The sequence below is a fragment of the Pseudophryne corroboree genome, chromosome 1, assembly GCF_028390025.1.
Source record: "Pseudophryne corroboree isolate aPseCor3 chromosome 1, aPseCor3.hap2, whole genome shotgun sequence".
Lineage (NCBI taxonomy): Eukaryota > Metazoa > Chordata > Amphibia > Anura > Myobatrachidae > Pseudophryne > Pseudophryne corroboree.
In genome coordinates, this window is record NC_086444.1 from 642,213,731 (window position 1) to 642,230,196 (window position 16,466).

General features: G+C 38.4%; 1 protein-coding gene across 1 annotated transcript in view; it reads left to right on the plus strand.

Annotated features, from left to right (window-relative positions):
- The window catches only part of DGKQ (diacylglycerol kinase theta), a 322,011-nt gene extending 309,989 nt beyond the window's left edge, over nucleotides 1-12,022 (plus strand). The window contains exons 19-23 of the mRNA XM_063914615.1: nucleotides 3,565-3,665; nucleotides 3,966-4,112; nucleotides 4,991-5,102; nucleotides 5,524-5,676; nucleotides 6,138-12,022. Of these exons, the coding sequence (XP_063770685.1) occupies nucleotides 3,565-3,665; nucleotides 3,966-4,112; nucleotides 4,991-5,102; nucleotides 5,524-5,676; nucleotides 6,138-6,239 (615 nt within the window). The 3' untranslated portion in view covers nucleotides 6,240-12,022. The remainder of the gene's footprint in view (nucleotides 1-3,564; nucleotides 3,666-3,965; nucleotides 4,113-4,990; nucleotides 5,103-5,523; nucleotides 5,677-6,137) is intronic.
- The last annotated feature ends 4,444 nt before the right edge of the window (nucleotides 12,023-16,466 follow it).

Genomic DNA, 16,466 nt, shown 5'->3' on the forward strand with positions numbered 1-16,466 from the left:
TTTTTTCCTCCATTAATAATTATATATTCTTGCAAATTTTGTATACAGTTATAGGATAATTCCATATTTACCACATAGGGCCAATGAAATTAGCCGCGGTTAATTTCCACAGACTATTTCATTTGCCAGGGCTATTCAGTCCTATCCTGCTGCAATCAACACGGATTTATGTTTGCGCCTAAGGCGGCTCGAACAGATATCCGCGGTAAATGCCCTGATCGCAGGTGCCGTGAGACTGTGAACTCATAGCTCTGGGAGTTTATCCCGGATTCTATGGGCTAACGTCCAGTAGTGGGTCATTTACAGCACAAGAAAAAGGGTCTGTAATTTAATAGCCCCAGGAGATACAGCCTGAGGCTACCACCCTTTTCCTGGCGCAGTAAATTCCCGCTGTTATTTGAATTCCGACCTTAGTTTGTTCAACTTTTTCACGCTGCAGTTAAAGCAAATAATTTAATATATTACAGGGGATTATATTTATATATGCATATACTGAATACATTTTTGAGTTTGCGCTCTTAGAGATATTTTAAAGTCTTTAACTATTATTATTATTATATTTTATTTATAATGCGCCACAAGTGTTTCGCAGCGCTGCACAAAGGACAGTCCAGGGAGACGAAACTTAGCATTACAGTAAGTAAATAACAAAAATAAAGTACAGGTAACAAAGAGCACCACAATTCTCAAAACATAATACAGCTAAGATCTAAGTAGCGAGGGAGTAATCATCGTACGATTTGGGTCTGGCGGCCATAGATAGAGGTCGCTGAGTAGGAGAGAGCTTTGAGTGAAATGTGTCGAGAAGAGGGCTTTGACAACAAGAGGAAAGAGGGCCCTGCTCTGAAGAGCTAACAATCTAGTGGGAAGGGGCGACAGATGACATGAGGTGCAAGAAAGCGGGAGGTAGCCTGATGGCAGTATGTAAGCAAAGCAGAGATGTTCCAATGCATGAGGCAGGGGGATGGAGGAGCAGCCTCAGGACTAGGTTAAAAGGGTACGCTTTGATGAATAGGTGGGTTTTAGTGTCTGTTTGAAGTTTTGCAAGGTCTAATGGAGCGGGGGAGCGCGTTTCACTGAAGGGGTGCAGCGCGGGCAAAATCTTGAACTTGAGCATGAGAAGCAGTGACCAGGGAAGAGAAGAGGCGACAGTCATTGGCCAACCGTAGAGGGTGGGAGGGAGTATGAATGGAGAGGAGGTTGGAGATGTAGGGAGCAGTGGAATTAGAGATGGCCTTGTATGTGAGGAGTTTGAAGAGGATTCTGTAGGGGAATGGGAGCCAGTGCAGATTTTGTCGAATGGGAGTGGCAGATGTGGAGCTGCAGGAGCGGAAGAGAAGCCTAGCTGCGGAGTTGAGGACAGATTGGAGGGGAGCAAGCGAGGCCAGTGAGGAGAACATTGCAGTTGTCGAGTCATGAGATGACCAGTGAGTGGATAAGTTTAGTTGCACTCTGGGAGAGAAATGGCCTGATGCGAGCAATGTTGCGTAGCTGGAGCCGACAGGATTGTGCCAGAGCTTGGATGTGGGGTGCAAAGGAGAGGGAGAAGTCAAGAGTGACGCCCAAGCAGCGGAGTTGGGGAACGGGGGAGATGGTGGTGTTGTCAGCAGTGATAGAGATATTGGTAGGGGGTGTTACTCCAGTTGGGGGAAAGATAATGAATTCAGTTTTATACATATTTAGCTTCAGAGAGTGCTCAGACATCCAGGAGGAGATGGCGGAGAGGAAGCTGGAAACCTGAGAAAAGACAGAGGGGGACAGATCAGGAGAGGAGAGGTAGAGTTGTGTGTCATCAGCATAGAGGTGGTATTGAAGGCCAAAGGAGTTAACTCTACAATATTTCATGATCTCAAAAAACCTCAAGCTGCCTAAAATACAAAGCTGCAAGCAGAAATGAGTGCTAATTGCTGCCTCAGGTTGTTTGTGCTTCTGTAATTATATAGCTCTGTGCACTTTGGGCCTAATTCAGTAAGGATAGCAAATTCTGCTTATTAGCAGAATTTGCTATCCTTTTCCTAGCATGCTGGGGGCCACCCATTGCTGGGTAAGGCTGCCCAGCATGCTGACTGGCGCCTCCCCCTTGATGAAGCAGAAATAGTGATCGTCTCGTAATTTCTGCTTCATGGTAGAAATTACTGATGGTTCCTACCGGCGCAGTTCACGATCACGGCGGCTGCGTGTGACGTAACGCAGCAGCCGTGATCACACTCCCTTCTCTACAATTCTGTTTCATGGGTGGGTGGCAAAAAATATCTCAAATGCAAGCAAGATTTTGCAAAAAGTATACAAGACACCCATATACAAAGTGGTGGCAGATTCGTCTCACGAGACTAGGGAGAGCTTTGTCAATGTTTGGAGAGAGATAAAGTACTATCCAATCAGCTTCTGTTATTTTACAGTCTATTTGCAAAATGACAGGAGCTGATTGGTACTTTATCTCTCTCCAAGCTTTTCTAGATCCGCCTCCAAGTTAAAATTTTATGGTCTCAAAGGTAGGCACTGTTTGACACCAGCCTAATTTTTTCATTAACAAAATATTCCATAATGATCTTACATAGGTTACCATAAATGCTACGGTACTGTACAATACCGTGCCTGCTTTATAATTGTTTTAGAATAAGTTCCAAATTATTGGCGGAATTCAAGACTGTAAAATTGACTAATTTGAAAATTAGTTTGTAGAATGTGCTTGCAGTTTGTAAAATGAAATATAGCACATAATGCGTGCTATACATAAACTGGGCGATTACCCAACGTTAATCTGATTAGAAGAAAAAAAACACAGCTCAACAGATGTCCATGATCGGAGGTGTATCGGGGAATCAGCAAAATCCAGCATGTTAAAAAAACCCTGACTTGATGATCCTATATAATACAAGGCTAACGCTGCTCCTCACCGCTATGAGGGCAATTCAAGTGTTTTTTGTGCGCTGGTGGCCACTAGATGGCACCCGGCGGAGCAGTTCATGTGTTGCTCCATTTGGGGGCACAGAGGCGCTGCCGCTGACGTTACGGTTATGATGTTCCATCATTTTGACGTGCTGGTAACTAGTCCCGTTCATATTTTGTTTGGATGCTTGGGTTGATGTGCTATTTCCAGAGAATAGAGAAGTGCTCCTATACTTCTCTGATGTATGGAAAGTAATGCGGAGATCCTTGGGATTAGAAGTATTATTTCTAGGAATAATGTGCCCTTAAAAAATAATTGGGTATTAGCAGTCACCTACCAGGGATCCGGTATGTAATACTGGCAGCGAATGCGCTCACCACACATTGGGACTGGTGGTGAACATTACGCACCACAGGTTCTATTCCAACTCGGTTGGTGGGAATTACGGTCAATTGTCGATATTCCACCCATCTACAAAATGGCGGCTGTCAGGATTCCAGTGTCTGTCTCCTGAATGCCGGGATCCCGACAGCCGCCATTTTGACTGCACCCCTTTGCTAGATCTGTGATCTTTATACTACTGTAATTTACTATAAATCTAGATTTCTACTAGAGTATAATATAAAGTCATGATTAAGTTTGGACCTCCTTTCCCCATCTTTTTGCTTTTCCAGATTGTTCAAATGAACAACTATTGCGGGATTGGAATTGATGCAGAGTTAAGTTTGGATTTTCATCATGCCCGTGAAATTGAGCCTGGAAAATTCAATAGCAGGTAATTTATACTCTTCCAGCTGATCACTGGTCCTAGCCTAAATGAATGCTCTCTAATAGTTAATATTTATTCTTAATTTAAAATTAATAATTATTCAGTACAGCTAGACTGTGATTGCTTTGGCTAGTTTCACATTTATTCTACGTAAATTACAAGTGCCATACATTGTAGAACCAGAATCGGGTGTAGTTAGATGGGCCATAACGTTCTATTGTCTTATTTGGCCTTTGACTGTAACAATATACTTACTATATAGATTGTAAAATAAATTTGTTGTAAACTCATGACTTTCTCTGAAAGGTTCCACAATAAAGGTGTCTATGTCAGAGCTGGTTTGCAGAAGCTAAGTCACAATCGAAATTTACACAAAGATTTAAAACTCCAGGTTGATCAACAAGAGGTGGAGCTGCCAAATATAGAAGGGCTTATCTTCCTAAATATCCCCAGGTTGGTAATTTGATACGGCAATTCTCCAATAATTTTTCTTCATTTTAACAGAAATGTTCTTTTTCATTATTTTTTTTTTAACCTTCGTAAACAAATACTAATAAGAATACAGAAAAACAAGTATTTTGGACCCATTCATTTGTCTGGTTACTACTGTTCAGTGTTGCACTGAATTTTTTTTTCCCCCTCTTTCATCTCTTTTTGCTATCTTTTCTTTATTACTCCCATCGATCTATCACTCCCCTTTTTCCTCCCATCAGTATCTTGCTTTCTTCCCTCTCTCTCAGATTTAACTGTCCACCCCTGGCCCTGGTATAGTAGAATAGTGATCGAGTATGGTCTCCCACATGATGCAGATGCTGTTTTGAAATTACACATCCCAGAATGCCCTTCCACAATTTTGCTATTAGGGAATGCTAAAACTTTGTCAGGGCGTTCTGGGATGTGTAGTTTCACAACATCTGGAGAGCCACAGGTTGGCCAGGCCTGCCCTAGACTGGCACCATAAGAGATTATATAATAGATATCTGCAATCATGCAAAAGGAATATCATTGTCAATTGCATACGTTATCTATATAGCACCAGCATATTACTCGGCCATGCACAGACAACTGTAACCAGTCACATTACTGCAGTTCCTGCCCAGTGCAGTTTGCAATCTATTGTTCCTACATCAGCCCACAGACTGCTGCCAAGTCGGCCAGAAGCCTTCATGTTTCTGTATGTCTGTGATCCATGGGTGCAAACACATTGTAAAAAGAAGCATAATGTAAGCCTGCCAATATGCGGCAACAGAATACATGATAAAACACCACAAATTGTACCAAGATTACATTACATTTTACTGTACCACATTTTTCTTTTGTTTTTTTGTTAGTTGGGGATCTGGAGCTGATCTGTGGGGCTCTGATAATGATAACCGATATGGAAAGCCAAGAATTGATGATGGATTGCTTGAAGTTGTTGGAGTAACTGGTGTTGTTCACATGGTGAGTACATACACTGTCATTTCAGGAGGTGGTTGATAGTTACAAGGTCGATGTATCGATACAATAGCGATACATCACGTTTACAATTAATCCCTTCAAAATTAAAATATGCCCTCATGACTGATTAGGTGCAGGGTGCTAGAGGGTACACTATATATCTATGTGAGGTTAGCAGCAAATATTATCTAAATAAAGAAATAAAATATTTGATCAGCTTACACTTAAAACCTATAATTTATATGACCATGGGGAGAAAGCATTTAACTGTGAAGTATTCTAAACTTGATATTAAACTCATAATCAGCATTTACATTTTTGGAGTATACTCTTTCCTTACCAAGATGACTAACCCCTATGTGTAATGTATGTCATATTAAATTGCAATATACCTGTATCATTGTAAATCCACTTGTGTTGCTAGGGTCAGGTCCAAGGGGGACTCCGTTCTGGAATTCGCATTGCACAAGGTTCATATTTCCGAGTAACACTTCTAAAACCTATTCCCGTCCAAGTGGATGGTGAGCCCTGGATCCAGCCACCAGGACAGATCATTATTTCGGCAGCCGGACCAAAGGTAGCAGAACAACTACTTATCCAATCCTTTTTTTTTTTTTTCAAACAACTACAAGCCAACAAATCTGCAGTATTTATTACTATTTAAAGTATGTGCCTACGCCTCAAAGAGCTTCATATAGCTTAGTTGGGCTTACAGCATGGTCCTAGCACAAAGAGAAAGTATCTTTAGCCAATGTGGCTACACATGCTTGGTCAGACTTGCATATGATGATTCAGCGATTGTGCCAGTTAGGAACTATAGTGGTCAATGGGAATTATGTTGGTCATCTGCAGAGCACATTTATGAACATGCACACAATTATGCAGATCATTTCAGTGTCATCTCTGCGATGGAATACTAACCAACTTCCTTTCTTCTCCAATAAAGTCTTTTGGTTTAGACCGTTTTTAGCACATAGAATATGATTTTTTTTTCTGCCACTAACAAAATGAAAACAAGTTGTTTTTTTTCCTATATAGGTTCACATGCTGAAGAAGTCTAAACAGAAACAAAAGAAAACTTCTTCAAGCTCCAAAGAGGCAAAAGGAGATTCTGTTACACTCAATGACAATGGAAGCTAAGAATAATGGCATCTGTACTGGAACTTTCCCATAAAACACTGCAATGCGGACCTAAGGCAACGACAGGACTGGAGTCCATCTACCTGTCTTCTGCAACACGCTAGCAGACCGAAAACTCTTCTTCCATAGTATAGCTGTATAGTCTTCGTGTGTTTTGCAGAACGCCTCTGCAGCTTCTAGTAACAGTATGACTGTGAAAGACTTAACAGTAATAACAAAATAATCAGGACTGTAGCCTTGTATATCTAGATATTATTCTACCTTGATAAAGGTAACAGCTTATGCATGATGCAACATGGCTGCAAACGTGCAATGTGGTTGTTTTTGGCTTAGACACTGTGCCTTGGGTGCCCATTTTCTATAATAGTCATTCCTAGATATAGCAATGATTTGTAATTATTACTTTTGTTACATTTCTGCATGTTTTATACTGTACAGTGAATTATGATTAGCGTTCAAATGCTTGAAGCCTAAAATGGAATTTATGGAAGAGTCCTGTATGGGTTATTTAATCGGCAACCCACATTCCAAAAAGTCGTGTCCCCCCCCCAATGCATAAAGTACTGTACGTAAAGTCTTATTTTAGAAGTTTATTTATATGGGATTATCAATATGATGTACAGAATTTCCTAGACATTTAAGCTGGTTAGTAACTTTATGTAAGGTCATGCAAGGAAAATATGAATAACTACATTTTGCCAAGGATCATATGGTGTTATGAACAAACACCACATACAATATACATCGTTTTGCAAAACATTGGGTTAGGTTGGAGCTCAGAAAACATTTTTGTAATGTGATTTAGCATCCTTTGAATGTTTGAAAACATCCAGGAAGTATTTATTATTTATGTATTATGTCTGAATTTATTTCTTAAAAAGGACTGGTTGTTAATGATTGTGATTAGCTATTATTTTCAACTACAAAATATCTGGCAAATGGAAAACTCAATTATTTATACTTTATATTTAGATGATTAAAAAAAACTTTTTTTTATGATCACTTAATGAGCATGATCAGGTTTTACCAAAATAAGGATAAAGTGACTTTGTATTGTGTAGCTGTAAAAGTAACAAATTCATGTATTTGTAGAGTATAAGTATTGTATCAAACTTCAGTATGTATTAATATCTAAGCACTTTTATATTAAAGCTACATTGACATTTAAATAGACATTTACATAATAGTACGTAGTAAAATCTCAAGTGCCCTACTATATATATATATATATATATATATATATATACACACACACACACACACACACACACACACACACACACACACACACACACTTTGAAAAGGTCAGGTAGTGGATTTTTAGATACAAATCTCTGCAGATAATGTACTCAGATGTGTGTGAACGTGTATATGGGGGGGCATATTCACATGGGACATCAGTGGTGTAGACATTTGCTGCTAAATTAATTTATTAAATGTTTTCAAAAAAACAAGTTAGAAAACATTGTAACATCATATTTAGTTTATCTAGTCTTTTCCTTAATGAGAAGAAACAAGCCAAAGCTCCTCTACCTGGAAACTTTCATATAATATCTTACATACCTCAGCATGAGACACTTATACCAACATTTGGTGCATTTTAGAGCATAACTGTTCTGTGGATTATACAGGGTACTGTGCTGTGACATGCATCAGTGTTTTAAAACATAATGTCCTTTGCAAATCAATCTGTAAAATGAAACTTATAATTAGTCAATACTGACAGAATACCAGAGTTATACTACCAGCAGAGAGAATGCAGAAGTTGGTGAATTTAACAGGTGACTTATTACTTTTTATATTTTACCCTTAGACTCGTGTGTGTGTGTATCTCTCTCGCCCCCTCCCCCCCCCCCTCTCTCTCTCATATATATATATTTATATATATGTACATTTTCCCTGGCTCTTTAGAAAATGTATGTCTTTGTAAATTTAGCTTTTGTTTATGGTGAATTTAGCTATATATACAGCAAGATTTATTTTTTTTAACTAATTTTAATGCTGTGTAAGATTGAACAACACAATTCCAAGGGACTACACAATGCTATACAGCAATACATATATTAGTGGAATTAATAAATAGAAATCTTAAATAACACATTATTTATTAATTTAATTGTAAAAAAAAAAAAAAACTGTAGTAAATATAGTCCAATATTAATATAAAATTAGGATAATTTGCTTTAAGGATTTTTAATTAAATAATTTTTAGAAATCAGTCATTTAAAGAAGCCTTTTATTTGTGGTAAAACATTGTTTAAAACAAGCGTTTTATTTTAAAAGTAATTTTTGGGGATAAAATGTTTGAACAGTAATTGTGAAATTAGCTGTTTACAATGTGTGCACTCCATACATGTTGAGTAGTTTGTCCTTTACAAAAAAAAAAAAAAAAATTGATAAACCAATAGGAATTTGTATTCAAATGTCGCAGAGAGAACATGTATATTTGTGTGCATTAAAAACCCACTGCCTTTTACATTACAATAATACAAGAAACCAAGATAATTCAATGTTTGAAGATACCTTAAAAGTTAGTTACAAAGCGGTGACTAGAAAAATATATATACTTAATCATATCTTCCAGAAATAGATGATGACCACTTAACTGGCTAATTTTTTTTCCAACAACCGTTCACAAATTGACAGTTTTCTTAAATGTTTAAATACATTTAAAACATATTTATAAAAAGCTACTTAAATATTATTTAATGAGAACAATATGCCTAGAGGGCATATAGCATGAGCTGTATGTTCAGTAGATCATGGATGAACAAGAACGACATGCAGGTGCACACATCGTTCATCATTCATCCATACGCACTGGACGATTTGAATGATAGATCTTGCAAAAAAGATGATCATTCATATCGTCCTTTGTAGTCGCCCAGCGTATGATGGGCTTAACATGCTGTAATCACATCCCATGCAACTATGCCAGGTAAGTGGTTAAACACATTTCTAGAAGTGTCCATTAGTTACACATTTGGAAATTAAAATAGACCATAATGAGCATATAGTACAGTATGACAAGTATGTTTTAACTTTATTCTAAATCTGCAATACAGATAAAATTTTGCAGTTACGATTATTTCAATTTTTTTCAATATCAGTAATGTGTCTAATCTATCTGCCAAATCCACATGTTTTAGATTAGGTGGCATATTTAACTTGTGACCATTATGACATTAATGCACTACGAAAATAAAATATTTATTTATGGTGAAACAAAATAGCTATGGAGCAGTGTGATATTCTGTGCGGTAACTAATATAGCATGTTTAGTGATATAAGTAATACACACTTAAATGTCAGCACACAAATGCAAGTTTTGATTAGAGTTATTAATCATGTCATTTTTATATTTATTTGTACAACAAACGATTTTAGGAAGTAGTTTATATACAATGTTAGCAAACCATTTTCCTCAAGTGATTTTGTTTTTTCATTTCGATCACATGTTTTGATTTAGTAGAGTTTATTTTTCATGATGATAAAAAGTTTTTTTATACGTTTATGTAGATGTGTAATTCCTTATAACAATAAATATTCCAGGCTACTGAATGAAACCTATTCTTATAATATATATTTGATGGTATGGGAAATAGCAGAAATATATCTAATTTAGTAATATTAACCTTTAATTGTTTGTATTGTGAGTTTTACATAATTATAACTAGCCTCATTATTCCATTGTGCCTTCATATACCAAATTTCAGATCTACTGTAGTAGTGATAATTAGCCTACTGGTCATTGATGACCATTAATTGTTTAGCATACTGTGTTTTAAATTAATAAAATGCATGCCAAATAATCAATAGCTTATCACCAGGAATGCAAGTAATAAAATAGAAAGCAACATTATCTTACTATAAATGAATACATATTGGCCTAAATGAATACATATTGGCCAAGTGAGTCCCATTTGTCCAGAGAAAGCACAACAGAGGGGAGGACAGTGCACACTCTGGAGCGCACATGGGGCAGCTCCTCCCTCCAGGAAACTTCCTCTGCTGTCAGCAGTGTCAGAGTGCTGTCTCGCTCTGTGCTGGGTCACTGATTCATATACCGTACTATGAGGACTAACCACAGTATTCTATGTGCTGAAGCATTCTCTGGGAGAAAAATTACATATCCCTGTGAAAGCTGGGCAGATTGGGTTGGAGGGGGGCACTAAAGTTGCTTGTGAAAATTCCCTAGCCAAATATAAAGTCAGCAAAATTCTGTGTGATACCAGCCCACCATTGCTGCCGACGGGAACTCGGCATGCAGCAAGTGCCTACACACTTGTCCATACTGCATGCAACTGGGGGGGGCACGTAACATGCTGCATGTAATCGCTAGCGGCATCCCCCATTGGCTCTGTTGCAGGGCTACGGGGGATGTCACCAGTGACTTGCGGGAGCGTGCGTATCATGGGTACACGCTAGACGATGTATCTGATATGTTGCTCCAATCCGTGGGATTGGGCTATAGATAATCTAGAGTGTACCTGGCCTTACCTGGTGTTTTTCTCTGCTTTATTTTATGTATTTTATGTTCTCAAAGGAAAGGAAATTATCCAATTTTTGCTTACTTTTTTTTATATTGATAGGAGTATAAATGTTTTAGCTTCATAGAATGGCCTTTCTACTATATAGACTTCAAAAGCACCTACTGTAATGTATTTTGGAAGTTTGTTTTCATTGAATCACAGTACATTTATTGCTGCTCAATTACACACTTTGGGGTACATTTACTAAAGGTTTTTTTTTCTTTAAAGAAATGGAGATGTTTCCCATAGCAACCAATTGCATTCTATCTATTATCTGCTAGAAGCAGCTAGATAAATGTTAAGTAGAATCTGGTTGGTATGGGCAACATCTCCACTTCTAAAAAAAAAAAATCTGCACCTTAGTAAATATACCCGTTAGGGGGAGAATCCAATTGATTGCTGTAGATTTTAATGCAAAAAAAAAAAGGTCTTTTTGTGATTTATTTTTCTTTTATCCCATCGTGCGAAAACACATAGGATCCAAGATAAGTTCCTAGATCCATGTGTTTTCACTATCTCAGCCGTAAAAACACGGCACACATTTTGTTTCTCCTGACACTGGACATGTAAAACAAAATCCCTGATAGTGCCGGCTATCAGAGATTACTGAATTACACCCTAGGAATCATTAAGCAGTGGTAATTAACCGCGGCTAATTAATTTACCCCAGTAGAAGAAATATTTATATATTTTATGCCTAAATAAGTTTGTATTACCTCTGTAACAATACGATTTCCCCCATAAAAAGGTTGACTAAGTATTTTCCTTCTGTAAGCAGAAAGTCAACACATCACTCACAACCCATCCATTGTACCATGTTCTTTTTTTGTTTTGTTTTTGAAATGTAAGAATAATGTTGCTTTCATTTTATTCTAGCCGTTGTATTTTGTATATAAAATTCACATCACTCTTTTGTTTACTTGTGGTTTAAGCTTGAAGTTTTTTTGGTGTTACATGTGTCCTTTTGTCTTATTTGCAAACCACTGTGTTGATCTAAATGATTTCTGGTTGTTTCCGAAATGTAATATTTTGTATTTAAAAGCTGTCGTGCTACAGTATGGGTTAAGAATATAAAAATGTATATTTTGGTAATACAGCTGTAAATATCTTTGTTTGGTCAATTAATTTGCACTGATTTCAGTTATCGGAGTGTATATGTGGATATCAGAGTTGTGTCTAATAAATATATATATATATATATATATATATATATATATATTTTCATTCTAATAAAGTTTTTGTGAAATACAATTTAGTTTGTGTCTGCTGTTTGATCATATATGATACCGATACTACTTCAATGGTTACAGTGCAATACACATTTGGAAGTGGGCGTATCAGTACCTACAATTATTTTGTTAACAATACTGCTTTATTTGGTTCCATGTGATCTCTTTGACACACATTTTACTCTAATCTAAAGATAAATTAACTTAACTTGCACTTTATTTTTTTTACATATGGTGTCATCTATAAAACTATTAAACCCTTTTTTGTTTTTGTGCTAGAATAACTCCAATAAAGTATTGTGTAAAAAGTGTTCAGTATAAAAAGAAATGAAAATTATTGGAGCTAGCGTTTCTAACTGGAAGCTTTTGTAATCCACTGAATCTCTGAGCTTTTGATACTGAAATGTAAAAAGGCAATAATATTAAATGCAAAACATGCCTTGCTATTGCCTTTTTATCCAATACATAGTTGAAAACTGCAGAGAATAATCAGTATGCACAAACTGCCACTTTGAAAATTAGTTCAAAAGCTAGATTTACCCTTTTACACACTATTGTGGCAAACGTAGAATTTGAAATACAACACATTTAGTTTTTTTTAGCAATCTTATAGAGATACAATTGTGAGAGATAAAGTATTAACCAATCAGCTGCTAATTTACATGTTACAGGCTGTGTTTGAAAAATGACAGGAGCTGATTGGTTGGTACTTTATCACTTACAATTTTATTTTATCGCTCACAATTTTATCTCTTGACAAATTTTGATAAATACCCCAGTTAACTTTTATTTATTTATTTTTTAAGTTTTCAATCGACCATTTGCTTCCCACACACTGGAAAATGGACAAAAACAGTCGGTCATCTAAGTTGGTTAAATTTGTGTTTAATTTGTATGAGCGACAGGTTTTGTTTGTTTTCTAGTGTTTAGGAGCAAATGGTCAATTGAAACCATTTGCACCATACATGTTTGAAGTGGACACTACGGGGTATATTCAATTGAAGTCGGATCCATTCCGACATTCATTTGTCGGAATAGATCCGACCTGGGCTATTCAATGTCATCTCAATTCGCCTTTTAAAAAAGTCGAATTGAGATGTGGGAGCTGAGACAGGGGAGAGCCGCGCTACAGCAGCTGCTGTATAGCTGCTCCCCCGTCTGCCTGCGGTTCTCCCCCCGTCCCCGTATCACAGCCGCAGCTCACGGCAGCGTCCACCCCACTCCAGCAAGCGATGTCACGCTTGCTGGAGCCGGGTGGATGCTGCTGTGAGCGGCAGATGTGACATCTTCCGGCGCTGCTCTCCGTCTGCCTGCGGCTCTCCTGCTCTCTGCTCCTGCATCTCCCTTCAACTTTTTTTTTAAATCGAATTGAGATGGTCGAAAAGAGGGCCAAAACCTGACGGTTTTGACACCCCGTTTTCGACACAAGCTATTCCGCCGATCCATGTGCTTTTCGACAAGTCGAATTCCTCAGGGTTAGATTGAATAGGTCGGAACCCCTTCCGACCTAATAAAGTAAAAAACTGCCGTCTTTTTTCGACAGACGGCAGCTTTCGACTTCAACTGAATATACCCCTACGTCTTCTGAAGCAGATGTTCACCGCAGTTTCATCAAGTGCAGGAATTGAAAGGATTTTTTTCAACGTCCAGTTTTGTACAATCCAAAACACGCAACAGATTGGGAAATGAAAAAGCAGCTAACCTGGTTGCATGCTACAGAGCCTGTTCTGTTGAGGACAAACGTGAAGACAAAGACATGTAGATGTTAGACTCAGACGCAAACAACTGAGTGAAATTCAGAGCCTAATTCAGGCATTGTCAACCATGGTCCTCAAGGCACACTAACCGTGCAGGTTTTAGTGATATCCGGCTGCAGCACAGATGGTTAAATCAAAATAACTGAGCTACTAATTAAGTGACCTGTGCTGCAGCCTGGATATCACTAAAACCTGCACTGTAATAGGCCTTACACACTGGCCGACAATCCCCAAAGATATGAACGATCCCCAGTCGGCCGTATCCGCTGTCGGGCAGCTCGGCGGCGGATCTTTAAATGTGTAGGGCCCTTTAGTGTGCTTTGAGGACAGTGGTTGGGAATGCCTGTCCTAATTGTACTTCTTGATGCAACTATTTAGTGTGTATTTATTCTATTACTCTGTTCATTTTGTTACTGTTCTCACTTCAAAATTTGTCCATGAATTACTAAAAGAAAGTGTAAACATCTAAAATTAAACAGTTTTCTTAAAAAAATGTTAATAAAAAAAATCCTATTTAAATCCCAAAAATCTGATTTAAATCAATAAAAACGGATTTAAATTAAATCCGATTTATTTATATTTAAAAAAAAAAAAAATCAGATTTTTATCCAACACTGGTTAGTGTGCCTTGAGGACTGAGGTTGGCAATGCTTGCTGTAGAATGATGTCGATCAGCGCTTCTCAAATCCAGTCTTCAGATTACTAACAGTTCATGTTTGCTGGAGCACAGGTGATTCTAGTTATTTCACCATTATTTTTGTTACAGACCTGGAGAACTTGCACTGTTTGTCCTGAGGATTGGATTTGAGTAGCAATGATTTAGAACAGGGGTTCCTAAACTCAGTCCTCAAGGCACCATAACTAGAAAGTCCAGGCTTTCAGGATATCCGTAAGTGAGCACAGATTGTTTAATAAAAATTACTGAGGTTCTAATTATGTCCTCTGGTTATCCTTAAAACCTGGACCGTTAGTGTGCCTTAAGGACTGAGATTGGGCACCACTGAGCTAGAACAGTGGTTCTCAAACTCTGGCCTCAGGACCCCACACAGTCCACATTTTGTAGGTCACCTAGCAGGAAAACAGGTGTACGCGTTACTCACTGACACATTTTAAAAGATCCACAGATGGAGCTAATTATTTCACTCGCAATTCTGCAAGGAGACCTGCGAAACCTGCACTGTTTGGGGTCCAGAGGACTGAGTTTGAGAACCATACTTGCCTACCTGACCCTCTCCATGAGGGAGAAAATGCTCTGTTCCTGGACTTTCCTGGTAATGTATGATTGCCATCACCTGTGGTGAGCTAGTTAATTGATAAGAAAGGTGTTTCACCACAGGTGATGGCAATCATACATTACCAGGAAAGTCCAGGAACAGAGCATTTTCTCCCTCATGGAGAGGGTCAGATAGGCAAGTATGGCTAGAACACCAGCAGAAGTTAGAGAAGAAAAACCCTATTACAGACTACATCTCTGCCACAATATCTAAGCATATTATTTATCTTCAGAAACCACACAAGAGCCTTTCTAAGTTATTTTGTGCAAGTCTATGATCCTTTTCTGCCCACTGAAAATCTGTATAGTTGGCAGCTATGAATACACCATACTTGCCAACTTTTGAAAAGTATTTCAGGGAGATTGTGACAGTAACACCTATCAGCGCGGATGTGTACTGCCTCATCTGAGAAGCGTGTCATAAAAATGACTTACAGTCCATCCACATGTCAATGAGATCCTAAGCAGTTAGTGAGATCTACTTGTTGATGAAAAGACACTAACACTTTTCAGGGCTTGCTCGTGTATTGTGTTTTACAAAAGGTTCCATAAAAGTGCCCATGAGAAACCTTGGGACAGATGTATTAAGCCTGGAGAAGTGATAAGTGGAAGGTGATAACGCACCAGCCAATCAGCTCCTAACTGTCAATTTACATATTGGAGCTGATTGGCTGGTGCGTTATCACCTTCCACTTATCACTTCTTTTGGTTACATAATGGGGATAAGGTGAAATCAGGGAGTCTACCTAACAAGCAGGGACAGTTGGCAAGTATAGCACACACTGTTTATGGGGGACATTTACTAAGCAGTGATAAGAGCGGAGAAGTGAGCCAGTGGAGAAGTTGCCCATGGTATCCAATCAGCACTGAAGTAACATCTATAATTTGCATACTATAAAATTATACAGAGCTGCTGATTGGTTGATGGGACCACTTCTCCACTGGCTCACTTCTCCGCTCTTATCACTGCTTAGTAATACCCCTTTTCCACTAGCTCTAAAAACACGGGTAAATGCGCATGTTTTCTAATGGAAACGATCCTCCTGCAAATTCCCGGATCAAGTGATCCGGGAATCCTACACGGGTAGCTTACCAGGTTGAACACGTGTTCAACCCGGTAAGCTGTGTAGTGTAAACGGAAGCCGTGTTGATGCGACACGGCTCCCGTTCACAGTCTATGAAAGGGCGGCGCTGGGAGATCATGTGATCTCCCAGCACCGCCCCTGCCGCGTCACCAACCCGGCAATATGTCGGGTTGGTGAGCGCAGTGTAGAAGGGGGCTCTAGCTCGGGTCGCAGCCGTGTCAGGCTCCCCGGCTGCGACCTGTGCTAGATAGTGGAAAAGGGTTCTAAATGTCCCCCTATGTACCTTAATTAAAAATAATACTATTTAGTAATATAAACTGTTTTTCTAGTTCTTTTTCTGAAGCTCACCTC